Source organism: Salminus brasiliensis, chromosome 5 (assembly GCF_030463535.1).
Source record: "Salminus brasiliensis chromosome 5, fSalBra1.hap2, whole genome shotgun sequence".
In the NCBI taxonomy this organism is placed as follows: Eukaryota; Metazoa; Chordata; class Actinopteri; order Characiformes; family Bryconidae; genus Salminus; species Salminus brasiliensis.
This window is the reverse complement of record NC_132882.1, coordinates 9,448,681-9,469,512: the sequence shown is the minus strand read 5'-3', so window position 1 is coordinate 9,469,512 and position 20,832 is coordinate 9,448,681. Positions and strand designations below refer to the sequence as shown.

General features: G+C 38.4%; 1 protein-coding gene across 1 annotated transcript; it reads left to right on the top strand.

Moving 5' to 3' along the window:
* The first annotated feature begins 5,392 nt into the window (after nt 1-5,392).
* LOC140555465 (coagulation factor XIII A chain-like) lies at nt 5,393-19,859 on the top strand. Its single transcript, XM_072678709.1, has 14 exons — nt 5,393-5,531; nt 7,488-7,673; nt 9,333-9,584; nt 9,669-9,787; nt 11,243-11,350; nt 11,752-11,929; nt 12,081-12,219; nt 13,490-13,593; nt 13,693-13,781; nt 14,779-14,932; nt 16,954-17,226; nt 17,384-17,544; nt 18,036-18,172; nt 19,703-19,859. Exons 1-14 carry the CDS (start codon nt 5,393-5,395, stop codon nt 19,857-19,859), a joined length of 2,196 nt encoding a protein of 731 aa, XP_072534810.1.
* The last annotated feature ends 973 nt before the right edge of the window (nt 19,860-20,832 follow it).

Here is a 20,832-nt window from a genome sequence, read left to right as displayed (position 1 = left end):
CTACTGTTCTTTACTGCGAACAGGAAACAGACTAAGCTGAAAAAGGTCGCAAAACTTCCCATTTTGATTCAGCTTCTATGAGAACAAGTTTCGCTTCCCCATGCGTACTGAAAACACTCTTCTGACCGGTCACAGTGAACTCTCATTGTTGTCCATCAGGTCAGAGACTGTGTTTACAGGGGTTGTCTTGGTGTTACCAAATATTACCTCTTCACGATGCTTCCAGAACTGTTCCATGATAAGGCTAAATGTACAAAATAGACCTATTTAATCCTAACTACAACTTGAAAGGACAGACATACCTCAGACAACCTATATTGCTAATTAGGTTTATTAGCAAAAATGCTAACTTTCAGCTGTTTGAAATAAACCAATCAAAGATATTAACTATTAAAATATCTCAACACAACTAATAGAACAAGTGTTTTCTCCACATACAACACAAAATATCACTTTACATGATGCCTACAGTCTCAGAATTATTCAACCCCTTCATGGCAAGCATCTTTAATAGAGTGCTGATATAAACACACTTAAAAAAAGCACCAATTTTGTTTCATCACTTCACAGAAGTTTTGTGATTCTACTCTGTGGATCAGTGAGCAGTATGTCTGAGGGAAGAAGGATGAAGCATGCTCTGAAAAGAACACCCTGCATATAGTGAAGCATGGTGGGCTCAGTAATACTCTGGGCTGCTTTGCTTTCTCTGACACTGGAAACCTGCAGCAAATGCAGGGCAAGATGAATTCAATCAAGTATCAGGAAATGCTTTGCCCTCTAGTGGCCATAAAACGACACTACTGAGCAATTTACAAATCAGCAAGTCAGCAATACATGTGTAAGTCTCCTCAAACAGAATAGGAAGATTTTTCCCCATTTGGTTTTTACAATCATAACAACGTTTTGTGTTAGAGTTAGTCCCTGAAAATATAGTCCACACTTTCCCACAAATCCTCATTGCATATACATTAATTTTTTTATCTCACACTTTACCTTCCATAAATTCTTCCATAGCTTTGTGCTTTTCTTTATGTTTATATGTTAATTCAGTTTTAGTTGGGCTTTGAATACATGGATAAATAAATAAATAAATAAATAAATAAATGTCCTACTTTTCTAATATCACTGATGCTCACTTTAATATGACACGCTAAGTCAACTTAGACTAGTGACTAACCATTCATATCAGCTGGAGCTGTAAGAAAACATCGTATTACAAGCTGCTGTCAATATGTTGTTTGAGTAATTCGAGACGAATTCAAACCATTGTCACCATCAATGATAGATAGCTAACATAGTCACTCTCAACCGCTATGAAACCGTTACTGGTGTGTGCACCTATGAGTGAAGAACTGAAGTGTGAATATGCATAGATCCTTAGAGATTAGACAGTGAATCTAAAAACGTAACATTAACATTAACATTAACATTATCATTAACAAACTTAACATTAGACTAGAATTTACAGTAATGTAATTTACAGACATGATTTCACAACAGTTCAGACTGATTATGGTAACCATGGACACTACTCAGTGCTCATATTTCACTATAAATCTACTTTTATTAAACATTTCGGAATATACATATAGGAATAACATTGGAATATAGGAATTTTTTTTAGATACCTCTATCTATCTATCTATCTATCTATATATATATATATTCTTTTGATTATTTTTTCTTTTGTATTAGGAATTCCAATTTTAAACCCCCAAATCTTTGGATCACAAAAGTCCTAAGAATGTAGTCCAGTTTTATTTTGGACAAAAGATAAAAACACACTTTATTAAATATTACTATTTTTACAGACTAAAACACTCTAATCATTACATTTGAATCTGCACCTTTAGTCTGATGAACACACCTACGGGGGGCCGGAAGTGTTATTACAAACTTCTGTTACCAGAGAATAGCCCCACCAGTTTGTACAGAAGCCCCTGTAGTTACTGAATAAGACACCTTGGTGTGTAATTAGCCTTTCTGTATTAAGGGGTTAAACAAGAATACTGTATTTCAGAACCTAAAGGCTGGATAGTCGAGTCGAACTGTATAAACTACTCTCAAAAATAGTCATTCTTTAATGTCAGCTGTAACGCACTGCAGCACAGAGTCAGAACAGCACACGCTGCGTGGAAGCTACTTACAGACTGAAGTGTGTGCAGATACATACATGTGTGTAAATATGTAAATGAGTGTGAATATAATTTCTGTGTAATTGTGACATGCAGTCATTGCTTATTAACAACATTTCAGTCAGTGTCAGGAGTTTGTGTCATATTTCCATCACTGCTAATTAAACACATTACAGTGGGAGCTATATGTATGACAGCGGCAGCCAATGACTAAATGGTTCAGTAAAATCAAAATGAGCAAAAAGGAAACAGAGCTGCAACACAAATATACAATGATACATTCAAATAAATGTATAATTAATAAATTAAGATAAATTAAACTTTTATTTGAAAAAATAACAAATGAAAGAATCTAATATTACAAAAGAAGATTAAACTGGAATGAGGAAAACAATGAAGCCATAATTTTGTCTATATCTTAAGAAAAGCTAAACTATGACAAAATCACAATTTCTTTTAGATTACTTGAGAAATGTAACCGTTTCCTTTCTGGTTTATGTTTTTTTTTAATGGCCAATGACCTAAATACTAGGTCATTGGCCCTGTCTACTTAAAATAAATGAACTAACAGTCAATGATGTATATTTTCTATGTAAAGTTGCTGATCTGGGTTTTTTCCCCAAGATTTGTCCCTCAAGGTTCCAAATGACACCTTAAGTACTGAGTTATAAGTAACAGGATATGAATACAGTAAAAAGAATAATAATTCACTTTCAATCAGCTGGCCAGTGTTTATAACTTTATTTATATACATATTAATGTGAGCCCATTCCTCCATTGTTCATTATTTCATCTTCTAAATTAAAAGTTTAGTCTAATTTTTTTTAAACAATAAGACGTTGCATTGGCAGCAGACATCGGAGGCACACTGTATGTCTAAATGTTTATGGACACCCTTACTAATAAATGCATTCTGCTACTTTGCTGACGCAGATGTGCAAATGTACACACACACAGCTTGTCTAGTCCCTGTAGAGAAGTACTGCCAATAGAATAGGACTCTAGTAGATAATAGATAATAGAATATGACCCTATTGACACCATGCCTAATGCCAGGCGTGAGCTAAATGGGTATGCACTCCCTCCAGCACTGTGAACTGTGGAGTAGTGGAACTATAATGGAGAGCTGGGGATGAGTTTGGTGGTTGGGGATGAAGTGGGATGATGATCTTCTATCCAACATCCTGACCTCACTAACGCTCTAGTCGCTGAAAAACTAGTAGAATACTGGACAGTAGAGGCGAGAGTTAGTTACTCAAACGAAAGCAGGATAAACTACTTTATTAATACCCTTGATTTAAGAAGAATCAATGAATATGCAGGTGTCCCAATACTTCTGTCCATATGGTGTAATATGATTGGCAAAGATTTAAACTACTGGATAAGTCAGAGAAAGTAGTGTTTTATAATATCATATAATTATAGACTATTTTTCATTTCCTCACAGTGTGCTTTGATCTTTGACCTTGTTGGTCTACATTGATAATTTCATGCAGTCTAAACTGTAATGCACATTTAGATGAAAATAATTGCGTTTAGACTATTTCTATTAGCACATTGATTTTGTCATTATGCTCCAGTGTGTCGAGGTTCATTACCCCAGAACTATAAAACTATAGTCATCAAAAGGAATGTCAACAACTTCTCTACAATGTCACACTGACCTGCCCTGACACTCACTGGCAGCTGACCACTCTATTTATTGTTCTTGAGAATTTCGATTCTGAGATTTGCGTTTTCAGAAGTGGGAGGGGTGAACTTGCACCCTTTATAACAGGGCAGGCAGGTCTGCTTGGGTACCGCTGCCCACAGCATCTTCAACAGAGCATCTCACTGTTCGTCAAGAGGGTGAGTTACTTTGACTATGATTAACTTGGAGATACTAAAGTTTGTGTTTTGAGCCTTAAAGTCTCAGAGTCTTTGCGATATGTGATTGCAAAGAAATTCCTTACTGACCTCAATACATTACTGTTCAAAAGTTTGGACTTACTCCTTTTAATCAGCTAAAAACATTTGATAACACTTTGATGATACGTTTTTGGGTGATCTATTGCAGATGCTCGTAGATGCTCACATGCCACTGACATTCAATTAACATTTAACTGAATGCCTATTAAATACAAGTGAAGTTGTATTAGTTGAATGTAAATGATTCTCTATTGAATGTAATCGTATACCTAACCCTAACCTTAACCTTATCCTTAATATTATCCTTGAATCAACCCTACGTCCTAACCCTAACCCTAACTCTTACCTTATCCATACTGTTTTGGGCTAGGTTTAGGGTTAAAGTTAAGATTTAGGTTAAAGTTAGATTCACGGTTATGTTTTAGGGTTGATTCAAGGTTAGAGTTAGGGTTAGGTTTAGATTTAAGGTTTAGTTTAAAGTTAGGGTTAGGTTTAAGGTTAGATTTAAGGTTTAATTTAAGGTTAAGGTTAGGTTCAGGTTTAGATTTAAGGTTTAGTGTAAGGTTAGGGTTAAGGTTAGGTTTAGGGTTAGATTTATGGTTTAGTTTAAGGTTAGGGTTAGGGTTAGGGTTAGATTTAAGGTTTAATTTAAGGTTAAGGTTAGGTTTAGGGTTAGATTTATGGTTTAGTTTAAGGTTAGGGTTAGGGTTAGATTTAAGGTTTAATTTAAGGTTAGGGTTAGGGTTAGGGTTAGATTTAACGTTTAATTTAAGGTTAGGGTTAGGGTTAGATTTAAGGTTTAATTTAAGGTTAAGGTTAAGTTTAGGGTTAGATTTAAGGTTTAGTTTAAGGTTAGGGTTAAGTTTAGGTTTAGAGTTAGATTTATGGTTTAGTTTAAGGTTAGGGTTAGGGTTAGGGTTGGGTTTTGGTGTAGTGTTACATTCAATAGACAGTCTTTACATTTACATTTAACCTAGTGTTCTGTTGTATTTGAGTCAGTTGAATGTTAATTCAATGTCAGGTGAGCATCTACAACATATCTACAATGGACCATCCAAGTAAAGTGATACCAAACATTTTATTTACTTAATTTATCATTTAATATGGTAGTCCTGTGGGTATTAAACAGAGATGTACATGAGGTAATAACTTATCTTCATAACAGTGAAAATAAGGCTGGAATAAACATTTTTATTAAGCTTTGTGTAAAGTAAATGAAAGCATTAAAAAATGTAAAACTTTTCTACAGCACTGCACCACTTGTATATGCCACATGCTTTCTGAGTTACTGACAATTTTTCAAAACTCTCCTTCTCAGAGTAGACTAAAGACTTTTTAGAAAGTTTTTTATGACCACCATGGAAGACCCATGTGAAGCTAAGAAAGGCCGCATCAATTGCCGTACGGCTCGGAACAACAGCTTCAATCTCCAACTAGAAGAATACGAATTCCTACAACCCATGCCCAGAGGCTTTCTGCCTGCTGATGGTATGATATAATGTGTGTGTATGATGTATGTTTGTGTATGAAAGAGGTAAAAAAGAAACAGTTTCAGTCTGATGAACGACTGTACCAGACATTACAGTACTGCATCAGTATTACAGTAATGCAGAATAATGTTAAGCAGTAGTGGTCCACAAGTACAATGCACATGAGTACACTTTCACTCATAATGAGTCCAGTAAAGAAAACCCTAGATTTAAAAGCTAGGCTTTAATAAATATTGTGGAGCCCAATGCATAGTTGGATTTGCTGTGACCAGGTAACACAGCCCTTCATCTGCAGTGGCCTTGAGATGCTTGAGGCTGAACCTTTAGTTCCAAAGATAGAGTAAGCCATAAGTCTCACAATACTACTCTACCTCATAAAACAAACAAGCACTGGTAGTAGTGATAATGCTAATACTATCATCTACTATTATCTAAAGTACTATGGTACCTTATGAAAATGAGTTGTACTTGGACTTATAATAATACATATCATAATTTGTGTATTTTCTCCTATTAATTAGAAAGAGATTTAGTATTTTATCTTATACTGTGTAGTTCTATAATTCCAGACTGTATCCATCTGTTTCTCTGCATACTTTTCTTGTAGTCTCCTTTTACCTGTTCTTCAATGCTCAGGACCCCACAAGACTGACCACCACAGAGCAGGTAGTATTTAGGTGGTGGGTCATTTTCAGCACTGCAGTGACACTGACTGACATGGTGGTGGGGAGTGTGTTAGTGTGTGTTGCACTGGTGGTACGAGAGAATCAGACACAGCAGTGCTGCTGGAGGGTTTAAACACTGTATTCACTCACTGTCCACTCTATTAGGGTAAAGGGACAGAAGCGCTTCTCCTGCTTCACAGTTTGTGTTAGTTGTCCTCTAGTCCTTTATCATTGCTCACCCGACGCTGGTCACAGGACTCTGTTGGGGGGATATTTCCTGGTTGGTGGACTGTAATCAGTCCAGCAGTGATGCTGAGGTGTTTAAAAACTCCAGCAGCACTGCTGTATCTGATCCACTAACACACTCGCCACCACCATGAATGATCCACCACCCAAATACTACCTGCTCTGTGGTGGTCCTGTGGGACCCTGGCCGTTGATGAACAGGGTGAAAGGAAACAAAGTATGCAGAGAAACAGATGGACTACAGTCTGGAGTAGAACTACACAGTGCTTCTATATGGTAAATGGAGCTGGACAATGAGTGTAGAAACAAGGAGGCTGTGTTAATGAAGTGGCTGTTGGGTGTAAGTCTCTTATGAGACTCTTTTCCATGAGAGGGTTTTCCATCCACCAAGTTTTGGAGAATTTGACCAAATATCACAAAAAAATCCTTACGCTACAACAAGATGGAAAATCACATTCTGAAATGCAAGATCCAAAAGCTAGTCTCATAGATTTCAGCACTGTCTGGTCATTTGCGCTCCCAGATCTATGGTGGATGATATCAAGGTGACACAGAGATTTCAGCACTCATTAAGTGGGCCACTGCTTGTCCTGCCTGCAAATGGCTCTGAAGATGATTCCACAAAAAGCAAAGACTGAGATTAATCTCTACATTTTGCTGGTTTTGATGACGCTCCTGATCAGAGTAGCCTGAGTCATCTAAAGTCTCTTCTCATAACTGTAGTAGATGGAGACACTTAGCTTATTTTGCTTTATTTTCTATAAAGTTGCGCATAACATTTGCGAAACATCTGGCTAATGATTTTGCCCTTATTAAAGTCGCTGAAGTCTTTATGCCTGCTTTTTAGATGACTATTAGAGCCGACAGTTCCCATCTAACATATCATAGACCTTCACATGTGCTGTTGTTCTCAGATAATCAGTTACTTGCTGTAGACTATATATTTATGTGACAGTAAATGTCTAACAATTGTACAGCCTTAAAGTGAGTGCATACTGGTTTGGAAATGATTTGAAATTGAAAAACAGATATCTTTCTTTCAGATCCTTCTGCACTCAGTGTAGTTGATGTGAAAATGAATCAGGAGCTGAACAAGAATGCCCACCACACGGAGAAGTACGACAACAAAAACCTGATCGTGCGTCGGGGGCAAGAGTTCATCATGAGCATTGTCTTCAGGCGCCCATACAACCCTCGAGAGGACGTCGTCAGTATTGAGTTTGTAATCGGTGAGCCACTCCTTTCTGCTCCCTATTCAAAATTAAACAGTTTAATAACTACCTCCAGATAATTAGAATTATTCCAAGATAATTATCTTGAGATAATTAGAATTTTTCTAGGATAATTATTTTAAGATAATTTAAATTATTACAAGATAATTATCTTAAGATAATTAGAATTATTCTAGGATAATTATCTTGAGATAATTATAATTATTTCAAGATAATTGCCATAAGATAAGTAAAAATATTCCAAGATAATTATCTTGAGAAAATTAAAATTATTCTAATATAATTTTCTTGAGATAATTATTTCGAGATAATCTCAAGAGCTCAGTCTAAGCACATTATGCATGCTGCCCTGTAGATGGCACCAATACACCACTCTCTATTAGCTCCCCAAGCCCACTGTCCATGATTCAGGGGTGCTGGAAGAGGGGTATCCACGATTTGTAGTATTTACTATCTACAGGGCAGAGTTGATGTGGGTAAGAGACAAAAGTGCTCCGCTGTTTACTCAGAAAAATATCCTTAGCTAGTTTGTATAGACTAGGATCCAAAGATACCTCTAGCCTTAGATACTAGTTTCAGGTGTATTTTTTTTTTTTTAACCCATTTTCTCCCTTGTCCTTTCGGGGGCTCCATAATAATAAAGCCACCTAGAGAGTGAATAAATGTGGACACAGGAAAAGAGCATTTTAGGAAGATGTTTGTTTAACTACATAAAAAAGTTCACGTTACATCTGTCCCTGCCAACTGTGCAGCTAAAAGGAGATGCAATAGGGTTGGGCTGGCATTTCAGCAAGTTAGCAGACTAAACAGGAATGGAATGAGACACTTGAGATGATTGAGAGCTGTCTTTTAGGACACAGAGCCTGTTTGCTCTGCAAACTGAGCAGATGCAGTAGTGTTCTCACCGGTAGATTTTCCTCTGCTTTTCCCGCTCTCTCTCATGTATCAAATGCCCCTAATTAGTATGATCAAGCACTCATATGTGTATCATCCAGCGGACAATTAAAAAGCCATGAGATCATTAGCTGTGGTAATTACCAGACAATCTCTCGGTACCAGACGAGGGAGGTGGGGCAGGCATGCAAGCTGGCATTCTGTGCAGGAAGTCTAAAAGACAAGAAGGAGACACTTGACTTTCTGGTGTTTTGCAGAATATGCTAAAGAGCTCCCCACATGGTAGTAAGGAAGAGGAAACAAGGACGGTTGCGTGAAGGAGTGTAGGCTGTATCCTGTTTGATGCAATGCCGTCTTCCTCACTGACAACCTCTGCTGAGCTGGGCTTAGAGGGATCTAATGAGCATATTCAAATAGCACTGATCTAGCTAACATGAGAAAAACAAAAGAAGAGACTGTGAGGCAGATTGAGAGATGGACTTAGGGAAAGGTAAATTCACAGTAGCTCCTGAGTGGTTGACTGTTCCATCTGGTTCAGAAGCTTGGGCCTATTAGCCAGAACCCAGCTTAAAGAGCAAAGTTGAGTTAATCTGGATAATGTAGTTATTTTATATCCATCATTACATTAAAAACACTTCAAAGGTGCACAATTCATTAAAAAACCCTGTCCGTGAATCAGTTGTGTTACTTTTTAAAGCCAATTTGGGTGACTAGATGTGTAGTGCAGAACCTTCTATTCCAAGTTGTCTTGTTTGTGTACAGGCAATAGCCCCAGTGCCACCAAAGGTACCTTGATCACTGTGAACCTTGGTCAGAATTACCAGCCAAACCTCTGGAAAGGTCGTGTGGTGGACAACAGGGAGACTGAGACCAGGGTTGGCATCACTCCAGCTCCAGACTGCATCGTTGGCCTGTACAGCACTTATGTGACTATTGTAACCAACATAGTGAAGAAACGCACCAAAAGAAACCCGGAGACAGATTTCTACGTACTCTTCAATCCCTGGTCCCCCTGTAAGCACATCTGAGTTTGAAATTCAACTTACTTCAATTCAGTCAGTTCGAAATATTAAAATGAATGTTTGTGCTGCTTCACAGTGGATCAGGTTTTCATGCCCAATGAGAACGAGAGGGCGGAGTATGTGCTAAACGACGCAGGGGTCATCTACAATGGAGTGCTTGATAAAATAACTAAACGACCTTGGAATTATGGGCAGGCAAGTAGTTGCTTTCAATCTCTTTTTCTTGAAGGCCACAGCTTTGCAAGCCTTCCATAGCAGATCTGTTCATTATTAAGATAAGTCAGAGTACTTGAAATCTCCAGACATCATTTTGTCTTACAGGAAATCAAATACATTTGATTCTTAACACTACAGATGCAATTATAATGATCAGCATAATGTGCAAACCTTCAGCTGTTTACAATAAACCAATCATACAAGGCCAATTTAAAAAGCTCAACACAACCAATATAACAAGGGCTTTCTCCACATTCAACACAAAATGGCACTTTTAATGATGACTGCATCTTTAGCACCTGCTGCAAACGTGATGCACAGACAGACACCAGCTTCTGCCAGCATTCCGGAGAAATCCTAGCCTGTTCTTCATGGGCTGGACCCTCCAGTTCACTATAATATTTGACTGCTGCTACAACATCTTTCTTCAAATCCCACCTAAGATTTTCTATGGGTTTCAAGTGAGGCATGCCTGGGACCATTGTCCTGTTGGAAGGTCCAGTGACACCCAAGCTTCGGCTTCCTCACAGAAGGCATGATACCTGATTGAATCCATCTGGTCCTCCACACACTGCAGACTTCCAGTGCCAAAGGAAAGGAAGCAAAGCAGCCCCAAGCATCACTGAGCCACCAAAATGCTTCACTGTAGGCAGGGTGTTCTTTTCAGCTGATACTTTATTCATCCTACTTCAGACATACCACTGATCCATAGGCCTGAAAAGTTCTGGTTTTGTTCATTGCTGCACAGAACAGATTTCCAAAACCTTATTTGTAATAAAGGCTGAATCATTTGGATTGCCACTGTAGATGTTGGAACAATGCTGTGAACATTTGATTGCATTAGTAAGTTCAGGTAGTGATGTTAGATGATCTAGATTACAAACGCACTACTTGCTACTAGTTGACTTTTTGGACATGTTTTACTGAGCTGTGCTGCAGTCTACCGGGATTAAAGTTTGCCTAAAGTGAGTCTTAAGTGAGACAATTGACTCCAAAACAATTAATGCTCAAAAATAATTAAAATCTAAATACTGAACCCCATATATCACATTGACCTATTCATGCTATAGACTTGTCCTGGAAGACTGTGCTATTAATTATGTCCATTAATATAACTATATTATGTTACTGTTGCCAGTAACTGACACAACAGATACAGTTATGCTTGATGTCATGACTTTAAATTAGCATGCGACATAAACTGGCAAAAATGGAAAGATAACATTGTTATATTAATGGATACAATCCATTAAGTTGCCATACCAGGTTGAAGTAAAGTGTTGTCCATGTACAGTGGATCATGCTTATTTCTAGGCACCCACTTTACTCCACAGTTTCATTTGTTTTTGAGCTTAAATTTAATGTATTTAACATATTCATTTATTTTGTTTCGATGTAATATAATTATAAAACTCTTGTGTGTTTTTCATCCAGTTTAAGCATGGAGTTCTGGATGCTTGCCTCTTTGTCATGGATTTTGGAGATATGCCCCTCCAATACAGAGGAGATGTTACAAAACTGATTCGGAAGGCGTCCGCCATGGTATGATGCATCAACAAAAACGTACCTATTGCCAGTTTTATAAAGAGATGTTCATAACTTTTGTTAAAATGCTCTTATATCAATACAATATAATTTACCTCATACTATTAAACATATTATTATTGATTATTCACATAAGCTGTAATACTTAGCATTGAACATTTGTATATAATAAATACTTAGTATACTTAGCATTGAACTTTTGTATATAATAAATACTTAGATTACACAGCATTGAACTTTTGTATATAATAAATAATAAAAATATGTAAAAAAATAATAAAAAATAAAATATGCTGTAAGTTTAAAAACTATATAAGAGCACACTGTATTGAACTACAACACACCATTAATAAAATGATGCTTAATGTTCATCACTGTGCCTGTGTGTATTGTCCTAGATTAACTCCCAGGATGATGACGGGGTTCTGGTGGGTAACTGGAGTGAAAACTTTAGCCTTGGCACTGCGCCCACTGCCTGGACTGGCAGTGCAGAAATACTGCTCAGTTATGCTGCAAAGGGTGGTGTGCCTGTTAAGTTTGCCCAGTGCTGGGTGTACGCTGGCACATTCAACACTTGTGAGTATGGCACAAAACAGCAAATATATCATCGCAAAAACTCATATCTCCAAAATGGCAACTTTACAGGAGAAAGAAAAAAAAACACAGATGTAACTTAAAAAAAGATTTGATTCCAAGTCATTTTGGACTTATTTACCTTTCACTTCAGTCCTCCGCTGTCTTGGGCTCCCTGCAAGGGTTATCACCAACTACTGCTCTGCTCACGACAACATGGGTGACCTGAAGACTGATATTGTGCTGGATGAGGATGGGCGCATGGATGATCATGGCACAACGGACTCTATCTGGTGAGAAAACATGATAGGTGACCAATATAACCTTCACACAAAAGCTGGTTCCACAGGGGTGAGCCATGTATTCAGTGTAGTCAGGGGCACTTTATAGGACTTGACTGAAATTCAGGCTGAGTTCAGTTTAACTCTGCATGGTGCTTATTCAATTTAAGACCAACTTACTGACTGCTAATTTTAGTACATTGTTCATAGTAAATATTTCTTGCATCTTTCAGTAAGAAATTAATGTAAGGACAGGGGTGGTGGTTATATGAGAGATGTATGACTGTAAAGGGCTGTCCTGTCAGGCTATTATTATTATATAATAAAATAATATATTATTATTATTGCCCCCTGACCTGATCCATTACTAAAAAGTCAGTCAAACAATAGACAGTGGTAGTCTGGGAAAAGGGAGTGGAGTAGAAATGAGTAGAACTGCCAAATTCTAGAAAGTTAAAAGGTTTTAATTTAAATTTACGCAATGGTGAGAGATGCTCTTTTTTTTGTCAAAATGTGTAAGTCTGCCTCTGTGCAAGAAATAGGACTGTTCCATCTGTTTCTAGACATTTATGCAGTTGGTATTATTCCACTGGCAGGAAATTTGACTTGTTTGAAGCATTCGTTTCTAAAACGAGCAAAACGACTTTCCACTGAGAAATTGTCTAGCAGTAATGATGGGGCAGGTGAAGCAGACAGGGAGACAGGATACATGTGCAAGTTGTCTTAATTAGAGTCTGGATCAGGTGGAAGATATAGACAGGCAGGAACATGGCAGGGATAGAAATCCACAAAAAAAGACCAAAGGAAAATTACTGAAAAGTATAAAACTGGTAACAGAAGCAAAGTACTATATTCAATCACATAAACTAGATAACAGACATCATGTATTGCAGGTCAAAAAACAAAGGAACCAAAGGGGGTGGTCAGAAACTAAACAGTAGTGAGGATAATGATCAAGAGACAGGATAAAGACAACTAGAGCATATGGCTACAGGACAATGGACACAGGGCAAGATATGACACTAGCAATAATAATTTAAAAACATCTGTTAATACGCTGAATAATCGTATACTTTTCAGCAATATCATACTGTTCCTAAAAATGACAAATATTGACTAGAGCTGTAATTATTTTACTAATTAAGAGAGCATGTTTGAGTTGAGCTCCACAGCTTAATCTGGTTATACAAATAAATATAGCTGTAGTCCCTGAGGACGAATGAAATGATTATCCTAAGCAAATTAGTTTGAACACTTTCTGAGTTTGTGTTTGTCTTTGCAGGAACTACCACTGCTGGAACGAGGTGTTTGTGAAGAGGCTTGATATACCTCCAGCATATTCAGGCTGGCAGGTGGTGGATGCCACTCCTCAGGATACCAGTGATGGTATGAATTTACCTGTTTATAGACATGCTATAGCAGTTGTTCTCTTGGATGTTCACTTCATCTTCCAAAGTTTTGGGTTTCTCTTCTGGTTTGCTGTAGGTTACTACCGCTGTGGTCCAACATCTGTCAAAGCCATCAAAGAGGGACAGCTGAGCTACCCGTTTGATGCTTCTTTTGTGTTTGCGGAGGTAAACAGCATAGTCCTACACTTCATAGGTCGTGTCACTCAATTTGGTATTGGTTCACTTCATTATATGCACTCTTTTGAAAATGTTTGGCCAAATGAAACTTATTTTCTAAATTGAAAAAAGAAGTAAAGAAGTAATACCTGTTAACAGTCTGTGTGTGTGTTACATGTCATACTTGTGTTGCTCTCACCAAGTAAAATTCCTTGTATGTCTTTCATGACATTAAAAAATGTCAAATATTTAGATCATTAGTGTGGGTTTTGCAAAGGTGTGGACACCCAGAGCATTTCAAGGCTCAGAATTTGAATCTGATTAGCAAATCAGGCTTGTAGCTTGTACTAGCAATCAATCAATCAAGGGCTCTAAGCATCTGTTTAAAGATCTAAAAATGGACAGTGGAAGGCTATAAAAAGATAGCTAAGTTTTTTCAGCTTATGTTTTTTTACAGTGCGAAATATTGGAAAATGGCAAAATTGCAAATGGCCTTCTGTCAGGCAGAAAGTTATTACACAGTTCTATTACCAAGGAATATCCCCACCAGTTTGCACAGAAGCCATTGTTGTTACTGAATAAAATGTATTGTGTGTAATAAACCTCGGAGTGTTAAGGGGTAAAGCAATGACAGTTCAGGGGAAGTGGTCAAGATCAGATATGGAAGACCAAGAAAGCTATGGGAAATGAAAAGAGCAACTTGCCAACTGTTAAGCATGGGGTGGATCTCTCATGCTTTAGGGTTGTGTTGCCACCAGTGGCATTGACAGTACTGAATGGATGGAGGGAAGAAAATATTGTACTTTATGTAAGTACAGAGGCTGTGGCTAACGACAAAAAATGTGGCAAAAATTACTAAGTGTGTAATTTGGCCAAATGTCCCCAAACTTTCACATAAGACATGTGTGTGTTACAGTACAGTATGCTTTTAATGCTATATAATCTTTTTTCTGCCCCTTATTTTCAAGCCGTGCTAACACTGTACAACACATTTCCTTAAAAACAGGTTAACAGTGACATGGTCTTCTACAAACGAGACAGATATGGGAACATAAAACCAGTCTCCACCAACACCACCTATGTGGGACAACTCATTGTGACCAAAATGATTGGTTCCACTGAACCTGAGACCATCACAGACAATTACAAATACCCTGAGGGTAAGTAGACCTGGACCTTTTATATTGTCCCTGTCCAGTATATTGTCCCTGTACATTATATTGTCCCTGTATTTAAACTACTTAGCAGCTTCATCAGTGAATTAAACTTACGATCTATAGTTCATTCTAAGGTAGTCCTGGGGCGTTCAGACTTATCCACGAAGGGCCGCTGTGGCCGCAGGTTTTCATTCCAACAAAGCAGAAGCACCTAATTTCAGCTGCTTGAGGATTAAACAAGTGAATCTGTTGAGTTAAAGCCTGAAGTCACACTGGGTCTTGGGATATATCTTAATCACTGAATTCAGGTGTTTTGTTCAGGTCCCATTGCCGAGGTTTATAAAATCAAACACCCTAACCATGCAGTCTGTCTTTCCACACATTAGTGAAAGAATGGGTGGTTCTGAAGAGCTCACTGAACTCCAGCGTGGTTCTGTATGTAATTAGAGCCACCACTACAACAACAACAAGTCAGCTGGTGAAATTTCTCCCCTCCTAGATCTTCCACCATCAGCTGTGAGTGGTATTATTGTAGTGGAAGCGTTTAGGAGGAACCACAGAGAGCAGCTCAGCCATCGAGTGTCAGATCACGTAAAGTTACAGAGTGGGGTCAGGGCCGAGTGCTGGGCTCAGAGCATAGTGCAGATAAGCTCTCCAACGCTCTGCTGACTCAATAACTGTAGTTAACTGTAGGCGTAATGTGTAGGTGTCCCAATACTTTTGTCCATGAAGTGTAGTTTGATTAATCTAAGCCCTTTCATTTCATTATCAGCTGTTAGAAATAACAAGAACTTATGTTTAGCCTTATGATATAGATGTGTCAGGCCGCATAGTCAGACTGCTGCTAAATCTGGTTCTTTACTAGCCACTTGAATCACAAAACTATGTTGAACTCAGGCCCTCCAGGACCAGTAGTGATGAGATCTGTTTAGGGCCATCAATGAAAATAGCAATTTTCTAAGATTTGCTTTTATTTCAACAGTCTATTACAGAAATTTTGCATCGCAATTGCTGCGCGTGATTAAAGAAGGTTCTTTCAACAAATCAATGAATGTTTAGGGGAAAGAGCTCACTTTTCTCAAAACAACTAAATCAAGGCAGTTTATTGTTCAAAGTTGGTTTCAGGAAAAGTGCCAGGTCCCACAGCGCTAGCTATTTTCTCAGGTAGTGCATTTAGGCCTAATCAAATATTAATCCGAGCAGTTGAGCTTAGCTGGCCTCCTTTGGGGGTCATTTGCCACCTTCAGCATCTCCAGTAGCAGCTTGGTGGGTGTCGTCCCCTGCATCTCTCACCATTGCGTGAGAAATTTTATCCAGGCGATTTGTTACTGTGACGGTGCAGCAGTATCAGATGGTACAGGCTGCTTCTTTAAGGCGATAACTCCTCTAGCGTGGGGAGGTAGGACTTTATTTGCCCCCTTTATTAGTCAGCAGATCTGATGGAGTTCTCCTGCATGTGTCACACTTTTTCAAACTTTGAGAATTTGTGAGAATTAATAATAAATAATAAGCATAATTTGTATTAAGTTTATTTCTTCCATCTAAAACATTAGTATTGTCAGCAATATCTAGTGTAGGCCATCTAATAAGTTTTTTATTTATTTATTTTTATTATTATAATAATTGTGGAGCTCAAGGCTTTAACCTTTTAAACCTCAATACAAAAAAAGCCTCGACTGTATTTCTTTGTACCAACTCTTCTGCTTTAATAATATAATTTTTACTGATGTTACTGCATTTACTTTTAATTTAATCATGTAAACATTTTACACCTTAACAATAGACTCTGATTAAAATCTCAACATTAATTAACATTAAAACATACTTTTATTTGAATCTTCTGGGGAGCTGTGGTCTGAAGGTTAGAAAAGTGGCCTTGTGATTGGAAGGTTGACAGTTTAATCCCCTTAACCAACAGGACACAACTGAAGGGCTCTTTAGCAAGGCACATGAAACACACCCCTACCCACCAGGTACTGCAGCCATGCCTTTTCTAAATGCCTAAATCTTTTCCTCACCTGCAGGAAGCACTGAAGATCAGCAAACCATGAAACAGGCTGCATCTCTAGGCATGAACAGACTTCGAACCCCACTGCCAGACCCTGATGTCCAGCTACAGCTCCAGGCCAGGCAAATGAACAACTACGACATCAGTTTGACCTTTTCCTTCAACAACCTAAGCAAAGAGCCACGGACTCTAAGCCTCAGCCTGACCGGCAAGATGGACTACTACACTGGGTCCACAAGGTCTGTCTTCAAGTTCCTCACCCATGGCATGACACTGGAGCCTTTACAGAGTGAGTCAGCTTCTTGTTTTTTGGAATCTTACCTCATATGATCTTTATACATTGGTGTATGATCTTTTTCGGTCAGCAGAGGAGCAGAGGCTTTACACAATAACCAAGATGATAACGTTTCTGTGACTGATTCTGTGTGTATCTATGTGTTGTCCAGACAAGCAGGGCAACCTCATCGTCACAGCTGAGGAGTACAGGTCTTATCTACAGGGCCAGCCTTTCCTGTCCTTTCTTATGTATGGTTTCATTAATGAAACATCCTTGTCCATCACCGCCATGGAAGTGGTTCATCTGGATGTCCCTCCACTTTCCATTGAGGTATAGAACTTTATCTGGTTGATTTTGTGGTTGCCCTTTGCATCTCCAATGCCAAATAATAAGACCTTATCGAGTAGACAGGTATTTCAGTGGTTCACAAAGTTCTTGAGTAAAGACACTCATTTTGCTCTAGTCTGTATTTTGTCATGTTTTGGTAGATAAGGCCTTTAGTCTGAATCATATCAAGCTGCATTACCCCTTACTAAGCCTCTTTAAATAATCCCAGTCTTGTTATGTGTTTTCTAAGACTGTATGTAGTGTAGTTAATCAGTAAGATCAGTAAAATCCAGCTGAAATTGTATAGGCTCATTTTAATAGGTAAAAGTTTCCTTTTCAGAAGAAAAACATGAAAAGGGGCATGGCTGTGGGCCTGCAGGGCTGAAGCTGAGACATGTTACAGCAGTCTCTCAACAGTACCGGTATCTTAAATGTGGACTAAATTATGCACATATGTACAGTCTCAGTGAACTAATCTCTGTCTCTATTATCAGGTGAGTGGAGACCCTACGGTTGGAGAAGACATGTTTGTGACAGTGAAGTTCACAAACACTACTGGCATTGAGCTGAATGATGTGAGTCTGCGGATGGAAGGATCAGGCCTCCTGCCTGTGAAAACAAAATCCTACAGGTAATAGCTTGAGTGATGGAAAGCATGATTAATGCACACAGATCAGCCTGTTAGGGTTGGATACAACAAAGCATTTGATGGGTATATTCTGACAGGGCACACATAAAAAAATACCTTAAATAAATTAACATAACATTAAAAAACTAATTAAGTCATTAAAGCCATGATAAAAGTAGGAATGTCCCGATCAAGGTTTTAACCCCAGTCATCTTTGAGTTTCTCCAAATAATACAGCCCTACAACCTGGGTACGATGTGTCAATACTTAATAGTAAACTCCAGTAAAAATAGTAATGAGATTTTAATACTAAGTTCTAATCTGATCCACTTTGTTTGGAGCAACTTTTTAAAGAACTGTTTTAAACTCTATAGTGTTTGATATCTTACAGTCCAGTCTGACTGACCTACCTGACCACTCAGCTTCCAGTTCCTTTACAACTCTGTAGTCTGGTCACTTAGTGTGGTGGTTTTGGCACCAGCATAGAAAGGGAACAGCAGAAAATAGACAAAAACATTTTCTGGAGGAGTGAAGAGTTTAACTCTTCTTCTGACAGATTAACTAACACACTCTTTACCTGCTGCTCTGTGAGCCGTTTGTTGTTGCTGCATCATGTTTACAGTGAGGCTCTGGGCTAAGGTTTTCCTCTTCACCCGAACTTTCTGTTCCACCTTAAAGTCAAGTCAAAGTCAAATTTATTTGTATAGCACTTTTTACAACTGTTGTCACAAAGCAGCTTTACATAATTAGTAATTAGTAAAAGACAGAGACAAATAAATAACGCAAGACAGTGAGCAAGCCAACAGCGACAGTGGCAAGGAAAAACTCCCTCAGAGCTGGAGGAAGAAACCTTGGGAGGAACCAAGACTCACAAGGGGGACCCGACCCGTCCTCCTCTGATCAGAACTATTTATAAATTATTGATAAAAGTTACCAAACCATCTATACTGTTAAACTGCTCTGATCATAATCATAATATAATAATCATGGTTAAACAATGCAGCAGTTCCATTGTGCTGTTGAAATGAACACAATGTAACTCTGGTACTATTTAAGGTAGAATGGAGGGTTCGAATTAGAAGCCAGCTTTAGCTTCTGTTTTGGCTGCTAACTGGTAACGTCATTGCAACATTTGAGGATCTGAATCTGAAGTGAATCGCAACCTTAAAAGCTGATACCTGATCCATTAAAAGAAGCCTGGATCTGTCCCTTAGATAAAATGGACAAAAGGGGCGAACATAGTGAGTAGTATTTAAAGTAGTATTTAAATTCACAGCGTCTGTCTGAGACCTTAATTAGCTCATGACCTCTCTTGTGGTGCCCAAACTTTTTTTTGTGGTGCTCCTTTTCCCTTGTTTTACTTTACAACTGCTCAGGACAATAATAATAATAATAATGATAATAATAATAATACCCTAATACTGCTTTCAATTTTAAAGAGAATGCTGCATCTAATGAGCTGCTAATCAAATGGGGGTTGCAGTGTGGACAGTCTCTGACCGTTTATGTTTGTGTTTGTATTTGGCCCTGTAGCCAGATCAGTAAGGGTTCCTCAGTGAAGTGGATCGAGTCGTTCACCCCTCAGCTGGCTGGGCCAAAGTTGCTGGTGGCCTGCCTGGACTGCACCTCCATCAGAAACCTGTGTGGCCAGGTGGACGTCATCGTAAAGCCTGAATCCATCAACAACTAAGCCAACAGCGTAAGAGACGGGACGGCGAAAATGATTTTGTGGGTAAATGGGAACAAGGATGTAAGAGCAAGAGTGGAAAGACAGACAGATAGAGATAGAGAGAGAGAGAGAGAGAGAGAGAGAGAGAGAGACTTTTTTCTTTTTGCTTTGCTAATGCAGTTTTAAGGATTTCAAATTATTAAAATCTTTCTGTATTCTGTCCAATCAAAACCAAAAATATAAAAAATGACAAAAAAATGGACATGTAATAATTGCAGGTACCTCAGTGTTCTGCATGATTTTCATGACCGCTTTTAAACAAAATGACATTTAATATACTACAACTAATGCCTAACAAGCTGTGATTTATACAAACTGATTTTTGACTGCAATGCTACTGAGCTGCTCTGTACCGCATACTAACAATAAATATCATTCATGAAGCATAATTGGACTTCTGTCATTGACACACATTCACATTCACCACATACATTAGCTTAATTTGGGGGGGATTGATTGATTGATTGTCGGGGTGTGCCAAGGATTTTGGGCACCATAATAAAAAAGATACACTACACTGGACCCCACTGGACCCACAACTGCCAGTTCTACTCAATTCATTCATTTTTAGGAGCTCTGTCAGTCACAGGCCCTTAGAATGTCCCTACCTCAACCTAACCCCCACTCACCAATACGGTGCCCCTGCCAGCAGACTATTCTCATGGTCAGAAAATGAATCATTCCCCTTCTAAAACTCCCCTGTCCAATTCTTTTGGTTTAATGTCATTACATATTCTAGAGGGTGGCACAGTGGTGCAGGTCTAGGGTAGTGGGTTCGACCCCAGCTCTGTTTTCTGTCTGTGAGGAGTTTGTTCTGCCCAAGTCTGTGTTGGCTTTTCTGGGGTATTCCTGCCATGTGCCCAATAGACTGAACATCTAAAATAGGCCTAAAATAGTCTCTAATACCAGGGCATTACAGAACTCATAGTTCTTA

Bases quoted from the DNA above. Each gene is read 5' to 3' on its own strand.
- LOC140555465 (XM_072678709.1), top strand. From the start codon at position 5,393: ATGACCACCATGGAAGACCCATGTGAAGCTAAGAAAGGCCGCATCAAT. The intron at 11,930-12,080 runs GTGAGTATGGCA...CTTTCACTTCAG, and splicing joins CGCTGGCACATTCAACACTT to TCCTCCGCTGTCTTGGGCTC. The intron at 18,173-19,702 runs GTAATAGCTTGA...TTGGCCCTGTAG, and splicing joins GTGAAAACAAAATCCTACAG to CCAGATCAGTAAGGGTTCCT.